This window comes from Geotrypetes seraphini, chromosome 2 (assembly GCF_902459505.1).
Source record: "Geotrypetes seraphini chromosome 2, aGeoSer1.1, whole genome shotgun sequence".
NCBI classification, from domain to species: domain Eukaryota; kingdom Metazoa; phylum Chordata; class Amphibia; order Gymnophiona; family Dermophiidae; genus Geotrypetes; species Geotrypetes seraphini.
In genome coordinates, this window is record NC_047085.1 from 355,425,313 (window position 1) to 355,439,124 (window position 13,812).

Genomic DNA, 13,812 nt, shown 5'->3' on the forward strand with positions numbered 1-13,812 from the left:
CCGGACAGATTTTTTTCATCCTCTCCTTTCATTCTCCCCAACAAACGAAATTTATTCAGTTCAGAAGAGACAGAATTTGAGGTGTTATGGAAGTGGGGTTAAAATTTAGCCAGACAAGTACGTTTGCAATGGAAGGGTGTCTTTTAGGCATTCTGATAGCTGTACCCAGATAAATGTAATCAGTATTACTCAGTGGGTAGAGTTACCAGATTTCCTCTTTTAAAAAAAAGGACACATGGCCCCGCACCGTTCCAACCCCAACACCATATGAACCTCGTGTCTCCTTCCCCAAGCCATATCTGGAGAGCCTCTGCGCATGTGTGGATGACAAAGTGATGACATCATGTGCATGATGCATCATGTTTCTATGTTTCTATGATGTCATCATGTCAATGTCCGCGCATGTGCAGAGGCCCTCCAGACGCGGCCCCTGAGCTCCGGGCCTTCCAAAACCCAGGCAAACTGCCTCTGGGCACCTGGACTTTCCTCTAAAAAGAGAACATGTCTCAGCTTTCCCGGACTTCTGGTAACCCTATCAGTGGGAGCCTAATGCTGATAAAGCCTTCTGAATATTTGGGTAACGTTATCCTAAAAAAAACTCTTACCATTTGCTGTGGCTGATGAAAATGGACGCATCAGAGGGGAAGATTCTCAAAACTTTAACAGGTAGCGGGAATCATGCATGAAACAGGAATCATAGGTAGGTCAGGGATCAGGAGTGAAACAGTAGCCAACAGTAGATCAGGAACCAAATGTGGAAAGAACTTGCACTGACCAACTGAAACCAGTTAAGTGTGTGTATGGCTGGACTTCCTTATTTACTGCTATTGATAAGATACACTTCTTGTTGGTCCAAAGGGCTGCTGGGAAGATGGGGTGCAGGCTTCTCCTTCTGTTCTTGTAGTTCCATTTCGGGGAGTTCAGGTGACAGCTAAGAAACTTCTGTGGTTCCATAGCAAGACTCCAGATCCTTGTCCTGTGAGTTCCATCCCCAGGAAAATCCTAGACCAGTGCCTACTAATCTTTTTGGGGCTGTGATCCAATGATCATCACCAAATTAAATTCTACCCCCCGAAGGTCAGAATAATGATGCACCTATGAAGAACCCACCCAGGTCATCACCCCAAATGTGGGTTTTGCGAAGTTTGGGAAGCTCTGCCCTAGGCAGTCCATGCCAGGGACAAGGAACACTTGGCATCCACAGCTCTTAAAAGAAAAACACATAGCCCCATTTAACTACCCATTAGTCACCTCTACAGTAATTAGCAAAAGGAACAGAATACCTTTTTTGAGATGGTTGCATTAAAGCTGAAACTTTGTCATCAAAGAATTTCTTCATTGCAAATCTATCAAGCGCCTGATCAGCACTGCGGAAACAGACATGACAAGTAGTTTGTTATTCTAACTGGCAATTCATTGTTTTGCTCCCATTTTTTTAAATTATTATTTATTTTATTTAAAAAAAAAAAATGTTATACCCCCAAAAGTCTCAGCGGTTTCCAAAATAACATACATAAAAGCATGAAAATACACATACACTAAAACACAGTAATCCAAAATTGTCATATATACTGTATAGCTAATGACATAAGAAAAATGCCCTTAACAATACTTTCAACATGTACAGTGGAACCTTGGTTTACGAACATAATCCGTTCCAGGAGCATGCTCATAATCCAAAGTGCTCGTTTATCAAAGCAATTTTCCCCATAGCAAGTAATGGAAACTCGGACAATTTGTTCCAAATCCCCAAAACAGGCCTATGTTGCAAATAAAAGCTCACCCTCCCCTGGAAACTTTCAGTATCTACTGCAGTACTCCCCACTCCAATATCTCGTATTTCTGCATCTAATCCACCCGTACCGGAGAACACAGCATCAACCGCTGGCCCCCAAACAGCTTTCCCTCCTCCCTCAGTGCATTATTGCTCAAGAAAGCCTTCCTCTACCTCCAGCCCGCCTCTTTCTTTCCTATCTCTAAGCACAAACCAGCCCCTCACTGCCAACCCACCTCCCTGGCTCTTGTACCAAGCTTAACCCACAACTCTGGAAAGAATGTCAGCCGCACACTTACCCCTGGTAGCTGCCTGTGCTTGTGCGGTGGACGGATGGTTTCTCCCCTCCACATTTAAGCACTCTCATCAGGCTACCTTTATTGCGCTGCCAACATTCAAACCTAGCACGCAAAATTACCGGGGCGACGTCAGGAGAAGCGCTCCAATCTGGTGGCTGGGGAAGCTCCCATGCTTCTCTCCAACGTCCGACTAACGTATTGTGCGGAGAAGCCAGCCCAATGCACCGAGCCACGTCCGTGACGTGGGCCAATGGGAGAGAGGCCGGAAGTGAGTTGGTTGTAAACAGTCGCAGTGTGGTGGGAGGGGAGCTCAGAATCGCAGACGGCATGCTGCAGCTGAAGGACTTGGAGAGCAGCTCTGCGGCCCTGCTGCTGAGGCCGATAGCATGGAGGTGCCCTTTACTCCCCCAGCCTCACCCTACGGCCCTTAAACATTCGCGACCCGACCCTGCAGGAGTACTTCCTGTTCTGGATGCGTACTGCTCTCTGCAGCTAGCCTCCTGCTCCTCTCATCTGGTGCCGGTGTCTGCAGGAGGTAAGGGTTTGGAGGTGGGCCACGGGGGAAGAGAAGCCGGTTCTTGGGGTGGACTCACTCGCTAATCGAGTCAATGCTCGATTTGCGAGTTAAAGTTTGCTTGAGTGTTTTGCTCGTCTTGTAAAACACTCGCAAACCGAGGTTTGACTGTACATTACTCATCAACTATAGTAAAGGGAAAGCAAAACAATTTCAAAAGAACGATTGTCATACTGTAAGTAAGCATCAACGAATAGCTTAGTTTTAAGCTATTTTTTTAAAAACAGATTCAGCTCACAATAGTGGTAAAAAAAAGAAAAGAATTAATTAAATAATATGATGTCCCCCAAGATACATGACTAGGGCCTTGACAAACAGGCTGTTTGAGGTAAATGTGTGTGTCCTAATAGCGAAAATTGCACTATGAGCAAGCTCCAGCCCGCTGAAGAGAGCATCATCTAGGAAAAGACAGAAGTACCCTTACCCCCCCCCAAATCTATTAAGCCCACCTAGAGTTAGGCGCCTACATAAGCAGGCCTAGCTGATGTAAGTGGTTAACTTAATTAAACAGCAGGCTTAATCAGTGCCGATAACTGGCAATTGACACCTGTTAATTAAGGCTAATCTGAGTTAATTGAAAGTTAGGCACACAACTTGGTTGGCTTAAAGGGCCCTGATTCACCAACCTGCCCGATCCGGACTTGATCCGGGCAGGTCCAACGAATTCAGAAAAGAAAAATATGCAGATGGGGGCGATCGGAGGAACGGATTGCTTTTCTGCGATCCCCTCGCATGCGCAGACCATCATTGTGTGTACAACTTAGGTACACGCATTTAAGCCAAGAGAACACTGGCATAAATAGGCACCTAAAAACTAGATTGCATGGCGACACCTAACGTCGTTTAGGCGGCGCTAAGCATGATTCTATATAGTGCGCCTTTTATAGAATCATGCTTACTGCCTCACTAATTGGCGCCAATTATTTAGGTGACATTTATAGAATCAGGCCCGCAATGCTCAAATCTTAGGTCTAAAGTCAGAAGATTTTTCATCTGTGAAGTTTCATAAATTTGAGTCAGAAAATATACATGCAGGATCTTAAATGTAGACCTGCAAATCAATTGCCTAGTTTAAAGCATCTGTTTAGTGCCTGGTGCTGACAATCAGAACTAAAGGTAAAGGGGATGGGACTTGATAGTCTGCTTACAATCAAAGCGGTTTACATATTTTTTTATTTTTTCTTTAATTCTTTATTGATTTTTAATCAAAAACAGTCATACAAATAAAAGAACAGTAGGTATTATATACATTACACTAATTCCTGTTCAGGTAACATTAAATATCATTCATTAATTTCAGATTCTTGCATCTAATAATATCAGAATATTACTTAATATATAATACAAAAGAAGAATAAAGTTACCCAAATATCACTAGCAATATTTACAAGGAGCTGCAGTGGGAATTGAACTCACAACCTCAGGGTGCTGAGGCAGCTGCTCTAACCACTAGGCCACTCCTCCACTCTAAGTGTGTACCTTTTTTTTCCTGCATACTAACTCTATCCTCATAGCAGCCCATGTTTAAATCAAAGTTTAGGAGTTGAAAATGTAGGTGCTAAGCCCCAGTTCATTTTCACAGAAACTGATTTAGAGGGGAATTCATCAAGCAGCATTAGGGTTTAATGCACCTTAATGTGAGTTAAGGGAATTAGCACGTATTAAACACTAAGGGCACATTTTACGAAGCCGTGCTAGCGGCTTTACTGCACGCACCTTTTTAGCACGTGCTAACCCCCGCACCAGCCAAAAAACTACCATCTGCTCAAGAGGAGGCGTAGCGGCTAGCCCGGCCGGCAAATTAATGCGCGCTATTACGTGCGTTAAACCGCTAACGCGGCTTCATAAAAGGAGCCCTATGGGCCGATTCTATATATGGCGCCTAAAAACTAGGCACCGACTAGTGTGGCACGATGCACGATTCTATAAAAATTAGGCGCACTTTACAGAATCAGGCATGGCGCAACCTAAGAGAGCTTAGGTGTCTCTAGGCGTCCTAACTTTTAGGCGCATCGTATTTATGCCAAGGTTTTCTTGGCCTAAATGCTAGCGCCTAAATCCAAAAGAGGCTCCTACATGCAAAACACGCCCACAATCTGCCCCTTAGCCACGCCTACTTTGTGGTAGGTACCTACTAAGTTAGATGCCTAACATACAATTAAGTGAAATTACGAGGTACTAATTGTTAATTATCAGCACCGATTAAGTCTATTAAACAATTAAATTAGGTGCCTACATCACCCAGGCACACTTATAGGCACCTAACTTTATACAGACTACATAGAATCTGGGGTAAAAGCCCATAGGTATAAAATGGGTTTTAGTATGCAGCACACACTAATTCCCTTAATATGCATTAAAAGTGTGTTAAACCTCCTTATTGCTCCTAACTTTCCAAAGGGCCTTTTTATTAAAGTGCATGAAGCAATTAAACATACAAATTAGCATGCACACAGGTTACTGTTACTGTAGTGGCATGACAATTAGGGAAGAAATTATAACCTGATAAGACAGGTTATTTTTACCACAAATTGTGTTATTTTAACGCAGGGTTTCATTGCATATAATGGGACCATGTTATAAAAAAACCTGACTTGTGATAAACAGTAAGCCACGTAAATAACTTCCCTCCCCGCTAACTGCAACTAGTTTTAACGTGTGGTAAAGATCTTTCACAGCAATAATCAAACACTATAAAACGTACAGGCACAATTTGGACGTTTTGGACTAGACCTGTTTTTAAGGGCAAAAATGGTACCCAAACTGACCAGATGACCACTGGAGAGATGGCAAAATGGCCCCCACACTCTCCTCCAGCTGTCACTGACCACCCTCCCTAAATATCTGCATGAAGCAGCACATATCTGTCTCTATGACAGCTACTGTTACTTTGGCCAGTCCTAGAGCTGCAAGCAGGTCTCTGGAGTACCCTGCAGTGGACTACAGAGAAGGAGAAAACAAAAGGAATTGACCCCAAAATATCCACAAAGAAGAAAATCCAGAGAAAACAAAAAAAAAAACTCTGTGGAGTGACAATGTTCCTAAATGGACTTTATTTGAAAGTGTCAAAGTTCCAAAGGTACACTGAAATCATCCACGTAAAATAATTCCATCCACATAAAAATAAATCATCCACATAAGAGCTTTAAAGGACTTAGTCCGCTAGGGATACAGGACCCAACATGGTCTGCGTTTCGACAAAAAGTCTTCTTCAGAGGTCCCTGGGGGTCCTATAAAGGTGAGTACGTGGGAAACAATTGTGTGGTGAGCCGGAAGTGAGATACTGCTTGCATTTGCGCGTGTGCGGTAGTGGGGGGTAGGAAAGTGTCTCACTTCCGGCTCACCACACAATTGTTTCCCACGTACTCACCTTTATAGGACCCCCAGGGACCCCTGAAGAAGACTTTTTGTCGAAACGCGGACTGTGTTGGGTCCTGTATCCCTAGCGGACTAGGTCCTTTAAGGCTCTTATGTGGATGATTTACTTTTATGTGGATGAATTTATTTTATGTGGATGATTTCAGTGTACCTTTGGAGTTTTGACACTTTCAAATAAAGTCCATTTAGGAACATCATCACTCCACAGAGTTTGTTGGGGTTTTTTTGGTTTTCTACAGAGAAGGAGACCCAGGCCCATTTGTCACTCTAACTAGTACACTTGTGGTGGAAAGTGTGAGCCTACCAAAAACCCACTGTACTGCCATACAGGTGACACCTGCAGGCATATGGGCTACTGGGGTGGTAGATAGGTAGGTAAAGTACATTTTGGGGGAGTTTTGGAGAGCTCGCCACATAATGTACAGGGGTTATGGTGAGATGTATACCTGGCACCCTTGGGGCTCCTTTTAGGAAGCCGCGTTAGTGGTTTAACGCGCGTAATAGCGCGCGCTAACTTGCCGGCCGCACTAGCCGCTACCGCCTCCTCTTGAGCAGGCGGTAGTTTTTCGGCTAGCGTGGAGGTTAGCGCACGCTAAAAAACTTGCGTGCGATAAAACCGCTAACGCGGCTTCCTAAAAGGAGCCCTTAATGAGAAGTTCAGAGCCATACCCCCTGGGGTGCCCCACTGCTCTACTGGCATGTCTGTGCAGCCAGTCTATTAAAAATGCTGGCCCCCTCCTACATGAACATAGCTCGGATTGGAAGTTTTTAATTTGGACTTTTTTTTTGATAATGGCAAAAAAAAAAAAAAAAAAAAAAATTGATGTCTAGCTGGACAAAACGTCTATTTGGGCCATTTTCAGGGAAAAAAGACATCTTGCCGGCACGAAAATGGGCATTTTCTCCACACAATCTTTGGATGTTTTTCTCAAAACATGCAAAGTCGGACTTAGAGGTCATATCGAAAATGCCCTTCCACGTAACACAGAATACCATATATGTGATCTAACATTATTTTATTCTAACTGTGGAATTTTCTTCTTCACTAGCTTCCAATGTCTGCTACTACTAACAGATTTTACTACAGAGCACATTACATTCTGTGACTGGGAGGGAACGTTTTACGACGTAAATACAAACATAAAAATAATCACTCAATATGCTAGCTCTCTAATCTCTATTTCACAGTGCAAGCTTTCGAAAAATGAATCTGACTTGCCTTGCAGACACACTGGTGAAGTGCATATACGATGATATCACTACTCCTATCCTTCCTTTGGCACCCTGAAAAAGAAAAAAAAAATGTATACATGTTTTCACATGACTTTCAGCGCTGTTGCCAAATGCGAATCACAAACAAGGTGTGCGTTTAGTATTGTATGTTCTGAGAAAGTTGATAGCTCAGGCTAAAAGCAGTCAAAGTACTAAGACATAATTACCTTTTATCTAGTTTGGTCAATAATACAATTACAAGACAGGCCTTATTTGAACTTCTCATTCATTGGTTATGAAATGCAATGTGTTCTGACGCACCAATGTACTTGAGTTGAGTTCATGTGTGTGTGAAATTGCAGTGGAATGCATTTCAGCTGTGGGAAAGTTAAATGACGCCTGTTATGTGCACCTGGCCTACCCAGCTCTGTGTGCCAGTATGGCTCACGTAGAATGCTCCCCTATATCCTGCCCTCCTACTGTGACCTCATACCCCTGTCGCATATTAGGCTCTGTTTCAGTATTTCTCACGTGCTGTCACAGGATTGACAAAGCCTTTCATTTTCAGTATTGGTCATTTTTTTCATTCAACATTCTCCAAGTTTCCTCAGAAATGCACTGAGGTCTCTTATTTATGTCTTGATTTTAAGTACCACCCTGGCAGCTCTTCAAAGCAATTTAGAAGTACCGTATAATCTCGTTATAACGGACTCGCTTATAACAGAATATCGTTTATAGTGGACGAGATGCGCTGGTCCCGGCCGTGTGCCTTTATGAACATGCAGAAAATCACTGCATATAGTGGACTCGCATATAACGGACTTTCGCATATAACGGACAAACAATTTGATCCTCAGAGCCGCTTTTAGCTGTAGTTTTCTTCGGCTATAAAGGACATGCAGGCTCCGCCTACAAGTCGCCTGGCAGGCCGGTGATATAGTATGAAAATGCAGCCCAGAAGAAAATGACAGAGTATTTTTCTTTCCAGTACAGTCCAACATAATGCTTTAGAACAAGGGTGCCTACACTTTTTGGGCTTGCGAGCTACTTTTAAAATGACCAAGTCAAAATGATCTACTAACAATAAAATTATTTAAAAAAATACAAAGCACACTGTACGCAGAGAAAATGTTAATTATCATTTATATTCCGGGTTTTTTTCACAGAGGTCAAGGCAGATGACTCTATGCACTGTCACCTTAGTAACAACCATAGAAAAATAGACAGATATACCCCCTCCCTTTTTACTAAATTGCGATAGCAGTTTTTAGTGCAGGGAGCTGCGCTGAATGCCCCGCGCAGCTCTCAACGCTCATAGGCTCCCTGTGCTAAAAAACGCTATTGCGGTTTAGTAAAAGGAGGCCATAGTGCAAAATATAGACAGCAGATATAAATTCTCAAAACGGACACATTTTGATCACTAAATTGAAAATAAAATAATTTTTCCTACCTTTGTTGTCTGGTGATTTCATGAGTCTCTGGTTGCACTGTCTTCTTCTGACTGCATCCAATCTTTCTTCCCTGCTTTCAGCCTGAATGCTTCCTCTCCTCCAAACCTCATTCCCTCCCCCAACTTTTTCTTCCTCTCTCCCTGCCCTTTCTTTCTCCCTGCCTCCCTTTATTTTTTCTCTCTTCATCCCCCTTTTCTTTCTTTCTGTTTCCCTTCTTTCCTTCTGTCTCTCTGCCTGCCCCCTTTCTTTCTTTCTCCCTGCCCTCCCCCAAGCCACTGTTGCCACTGTTTCTTTCCTTCTTTCAGCCTGTATGCTTTCAGCCTGTATGCTTCCTCTCCTCCAGACCTCATTCTCTCCCCCAACTTTTTCTTCCTCTCTCCCTGCCCTTTCTTTCTCCCTGCCTCCCTTTATTTTTTCTCTCTTCATGCCCCCTTTCTTTCTTTCTGTTTCTCTTCTTTCCTTCTGTCTCTCTGCCTGCCCCATTTCTTTCTTTCTCCCTGCCCTCCCCCAAGCCACTGTTGCCATCGGGGAACAGGCCCCAAAGCCACCGGCGCCCCAAGCTCTCCCTGCTTCCCTGCATCGGGCCGACCAGCATTCCTCTTCCCGAAGTCAATTCTGCTGTCGGTGGGACATTCTGGGCCAGCCAGGCAGCAATTGGCTGGCCCGGAACTTAACATAGTAACATAACATAGTAACATAGTAGATGACGGCAGATAAAGACCCGAATGGTCCATCCAGTCTGCCCAACCTGATTCAATTTAAAATTTTTTTTTTTTTTTTTTTTTTCTTCTTAGCTATTTCTGGGCGAGAATCCAAAGCTTTACCCGGTACTGTGCTTGGGTTCCAACTGCCGAAATCTCTGTTAAGACTTACTCCAGCCCATCTACACCCTCCCAGCCATTGAAGCCCTCCCCTGCCCATCCTCCTCCAAACGGCCATACACAGACACAGACCGTACAAGTCTGCCCAGTAACTGGCCTAGTTCAATCTTTAATATTATTTTCTGATTCTAAATCTTCTGTGTTCATCCCACGCTTCTTTGAACTCAGTCACAGTTTTACTCTCCACCACCTCTCTCGGGAGCGCATTCCATTGAGGGAGAGGGAGGCTGATCGGCCCGGTAGATTGTGAAGGCAACGCGAGTCTATCACGCGATCAACATATTTTGCACCCATGATTTAGAACATCTTTTACTGTTCTGGTTTTGCAAATCATTTCGTGCTATACCAATGTTTTGCTGAGTTTTGTTCTTGATGGTTGCTGATATTGTTGTGACTATTGTTCATTGATTAAACGTTGTTTCAAGTTGACCTAAATAAAGTTTTTAAAAACTGCAACTCTGGATATAACGGACTCTGGATATAACGGACTGTTTTTCCAGGTCCCTCGAAGTCTTTTATAATGAGATTATACTGTAGTATATATACTAACAAGTATTCTGAAGTTAATGTAAGGGTTTAAAGAAAATTATCTAGAATAATAAAATTAATAGAGACTGATGACAATTAGATATGTAATCCCCACTGACAGTGAAGTGTCTTATAGTTCACAATAAATGGAGGGCAGAACTAGTTCTTCTTAACGTAAGTAAGAAGGTAGTTCAGTGCTAAATGACAAAGGCTCAATCCAGTCCTGATTTTACTTCCATTGCATCTGTACACTTCTAAATCCAATTTCCTCAGCAGGTCCACAAGTACATAAGAACATAAAAATAGCCTTACCGGGTCAGGCCAATGGTCCATCAAGCCCAGTAGCCCGTTCTCACGGTGGCCAAACCAAGTCACTAGCACCTGGCCAAAACCCAAGGAGTAGCAACGTTCCATGCTACCAATACAGGGCATTTCCTTCTGATATCACGGGGGTAATACTAGTAAAAACTAGGGAAAGTCAGAAATTGCTTTAGTCAAAAATGTGAACTGACTTTGCTGTTACAATGAAGACGACAAAAAAACATCTTCTGGCCCCAAAAAAACTCAGTCAGTCCATTTTCAGGGGGGACCACCATCAAACACCCGCAGACCAGTCAGAACAAAAAACAGCTGGGTCCAACCATAACATCCAATGTATTTAATCTTTCACATAGATCTTTAAGCTCTGCAGAACTATCTGTGTTAAATAAAGGATTATCTTTTGTGCCCACTAATCCATACTATTCTTTTGACACCAGGGTTTCTATGTTTAAGTTTATACGGAAATGTAAACTTAAACATTTTTTCCATCAAGAAGGATCACCCAATATATTGTCATCTTCCAGTGACAATACATTGAGAATTAAATCCACATGGTGCCCACCAGGGACAGTGGATTCTCATATTCAGACCTTTGAAAATCTAGTATTGAGAGACATCAGTATTCTAGAACAGGATTCACGTAAAATACAATATAATCTATCACGGGCACAGCAGACAGCTTTGCAATCTCTTATTTCAGATCATACTATTGTTATCCGCCCAGCGGACAAAGGGGGTGGTGTGGTGCCCCTTGATATAGACCAATATGTGGCTGAAGCTGAGTGCCAATTATCTGACCAGAGTTACTATACTCCTTTGCAAGAAGACCCCACTCCTTACATACAAGATGTAATATCGCACCTCTTAGTTCATGCATTGGAAGCAGGAACCATCACAGATAAGGAATTTAAATTTCTTTTGTGTAAATATCCAAGAATTCCTGTCATCTATTTCGTCCCAAAGATTCATAAGTCTCTCCAAAGTCCCCCAGGCAGACCTATTGTTTCAGGTATCGGATCTGTTCTGGAACCTTTGTCCGCTATACTGGACACCTACCTTAGTGATAAAGTTTCCTTAGCTCCTTCTTACGTATTAGATTCAGCTAACATGATCAACATTTTAGCTCAACATCAAAATGTACCCTCACACGCTACACTGATTACATTGGACATATATGCTCTTTACACTAATGTTCCACAATATGAAGCAGTAGCTATTATTGAGGAGGAATTATTAGCATTGGAGTTATCCCATAGCAGGATTGAATTTCTATTACAATTAGCACATATAGCTTTGAGTATGAATTATTTTCAGTTCGATACCAAATATTACAAACAAATTAAAGGCACTGCCATGGGAGCTAAAATGGCACCTTCCGTGGCGTGCCTATATGTATCCAAATTTGAACAAACTTTTTTATACACCTCAAGGTTTTGGAAGGACTTTTTACTTTGGAAATGTTATATTGATGATATATTTGCTGTATGGACAGGACCATCTACAGATCTTCATACATTCTTCATGTGGTTGAATTCTTGTGACAGAAACTTACAGTTTACCATGAATACAGATTTAAGACAGGTTTCATTTTTGGACATTCAAATTTGCCTACAGGAAGGTCGTTTTTCCACTACCATCTTTCGTAAGTCTACAGACAGAAACAACTTGTTGGAATACAGCAGTTTTCATCCCAGACATTTGAGAAATAACATCTCTGTGGGACAATTTTTGCATCTCCGAAGGCTCTGTACTACAGTTCAAGACTATATTCAAAAGGCTAGTGAAATGAAATTTAGATTTCAACAACGGGGGTACCCACCCTCCGTGGTGCAAAAAGCATATAAGAGAGGGTTATATGCCAATAGATCTTTACTGCTAACTTCATCCCCTAAACAAGAAGAGGATACTTTAGTATGTGTCCTCCCTTATTCAGTACGGGCATTTGATATTAAACGTATTATCAAAAAGCACTGGGGGATTATGCAATTTCATGAGGCATTTCAAGAAGTACCCAGGTTTGCGTTTTCCAAACAGCGCAATCTCAAGCAACAGCTGGTTCATTCCCAGTTTGTTAGGCAACCTGCTATCAGGATATCGGGGCAACATTCACCTTGTGGACACTAAAATATGTAAACATTGTGTTACCTTACAGCAAATGTCCAGATATTCCAATCATCTTAGCCAAGTCAAATGCCCTGCTACCGACTGCAATTCCCAACAAGTGGTTTATATTATTCAATGGCCATGCCAGCTGTTCTATGTGGGATGTACAACCCGGAATATCAAGACCCGTATAGGTGAACATATCAGCAGGATCCACACGGGAGTGAAAGAAGCCCCCCTGGTTCAACACTGGCAAGACCATCAACATGAACTTACAGATCTTACTTTTTCTATATTGAATGTCATAGCCCCTATCAGAGGAGGAGACGTAGCTCATATGCTTTGGAAGCAAGAGCAGAAATGGATTTTTATCCTCAATACTTTACACCCACATGGATTGAACAGTGAAATGGGTGGACTGCCTTTTTGTGATCTAATCATAACATCTGCATTTCTATAATGCTTTATATTCATCCAGCATTGGGGATCATTATGTTTTTACTGTGACCCTTGAAATGTTTTTTTCAGTGGTATTTATATTTTCATAGCAAGACAGTGCAAATGCAATTTGATTTATTATTGCATCAGCCATCTGATGATGTCACATTAGTCACATGTTTACACTCAGCCTCTTGGATCTGTATTTAAATCGGGAGGGTGACGCTGTGTTCTTTCTGGCAGTTTGAGAATAACTTTGTGAAGAGAGAGCAATTCCAGCAGTGGTATGTACATTGTAAAGTTCCTCCCGTAGTCTTAGCCTTACAAGTCACTATGAGTTTTGTCGTGGTGTGGGTTGTGGCATTTTCTCTCACACCCGATTTTATGTTATTTTTTTGTCTTGTAGAAGCAATTATACATCACCAATTCTAATATTATTCAGAGTTTTAAAGGACTTTTATCAAATTTATGATTGGGTCTCCTGAGGAAGAAAGCGAAACGGGGCCACGTTGGGACCCCAAACCCTTCATAAAGTTAAGTTATTATTTTATAACTAACCCAGTTTCAGTGATGTTAACTTAATACTATTCATGAAGAAAAGAAAGCCATGACACATTGAAGCATTGAAAAATTGTGATACATTCTTTATTTATCTGTATCCTAGCTTGAAGTGTGATCTTTATTGAAACAGTTACAATGATTGGAAAGTGAACTCTGTTCCATTCTTGGGAGGGTATATCCCTTCCTTGTAGAGTTTCATGCCTCTGAGTAACCTGAAAAAATCTTGATCACACCATAGATAGGTTACTATTGTAACAGCAAAGTCAGTTCACATTTTTGACCAATACAGGGC

At 42.1% G+C, this 13,812-nt stretch overlaps 1 protein-coding gene across 5 annotated transcripts in view; it reads right to left on the reverse strand.

The window, feature by feature from the left end:
- The window catches only part of TNS3 (tensin 3), a 776,331-nt gene that overhangs the window by 397,084 nt on the left and 365,435 nt on the right, over positions 1-13,812 (reverse strand). For all 5 annotated transcript variants that reach the window (XM_033930434.1, XM_033930433.1, XM_033930436.1 and 2 more), the window contains 2 exons: positions 7,245-7,309; positions 1,284-1,367 (listed from right to left, as the gene is read on the reverse strand). In XM_033930434.1, the coding sequence (XP_033786325.1) occupies positions 1,284-1,367; positions 7,245-7,309 (149 nt within the window). The remainder of the gene's footprint in view (positions 1-1,283; positions 1,368-7,244; positions 7,310-13,812) is intronic.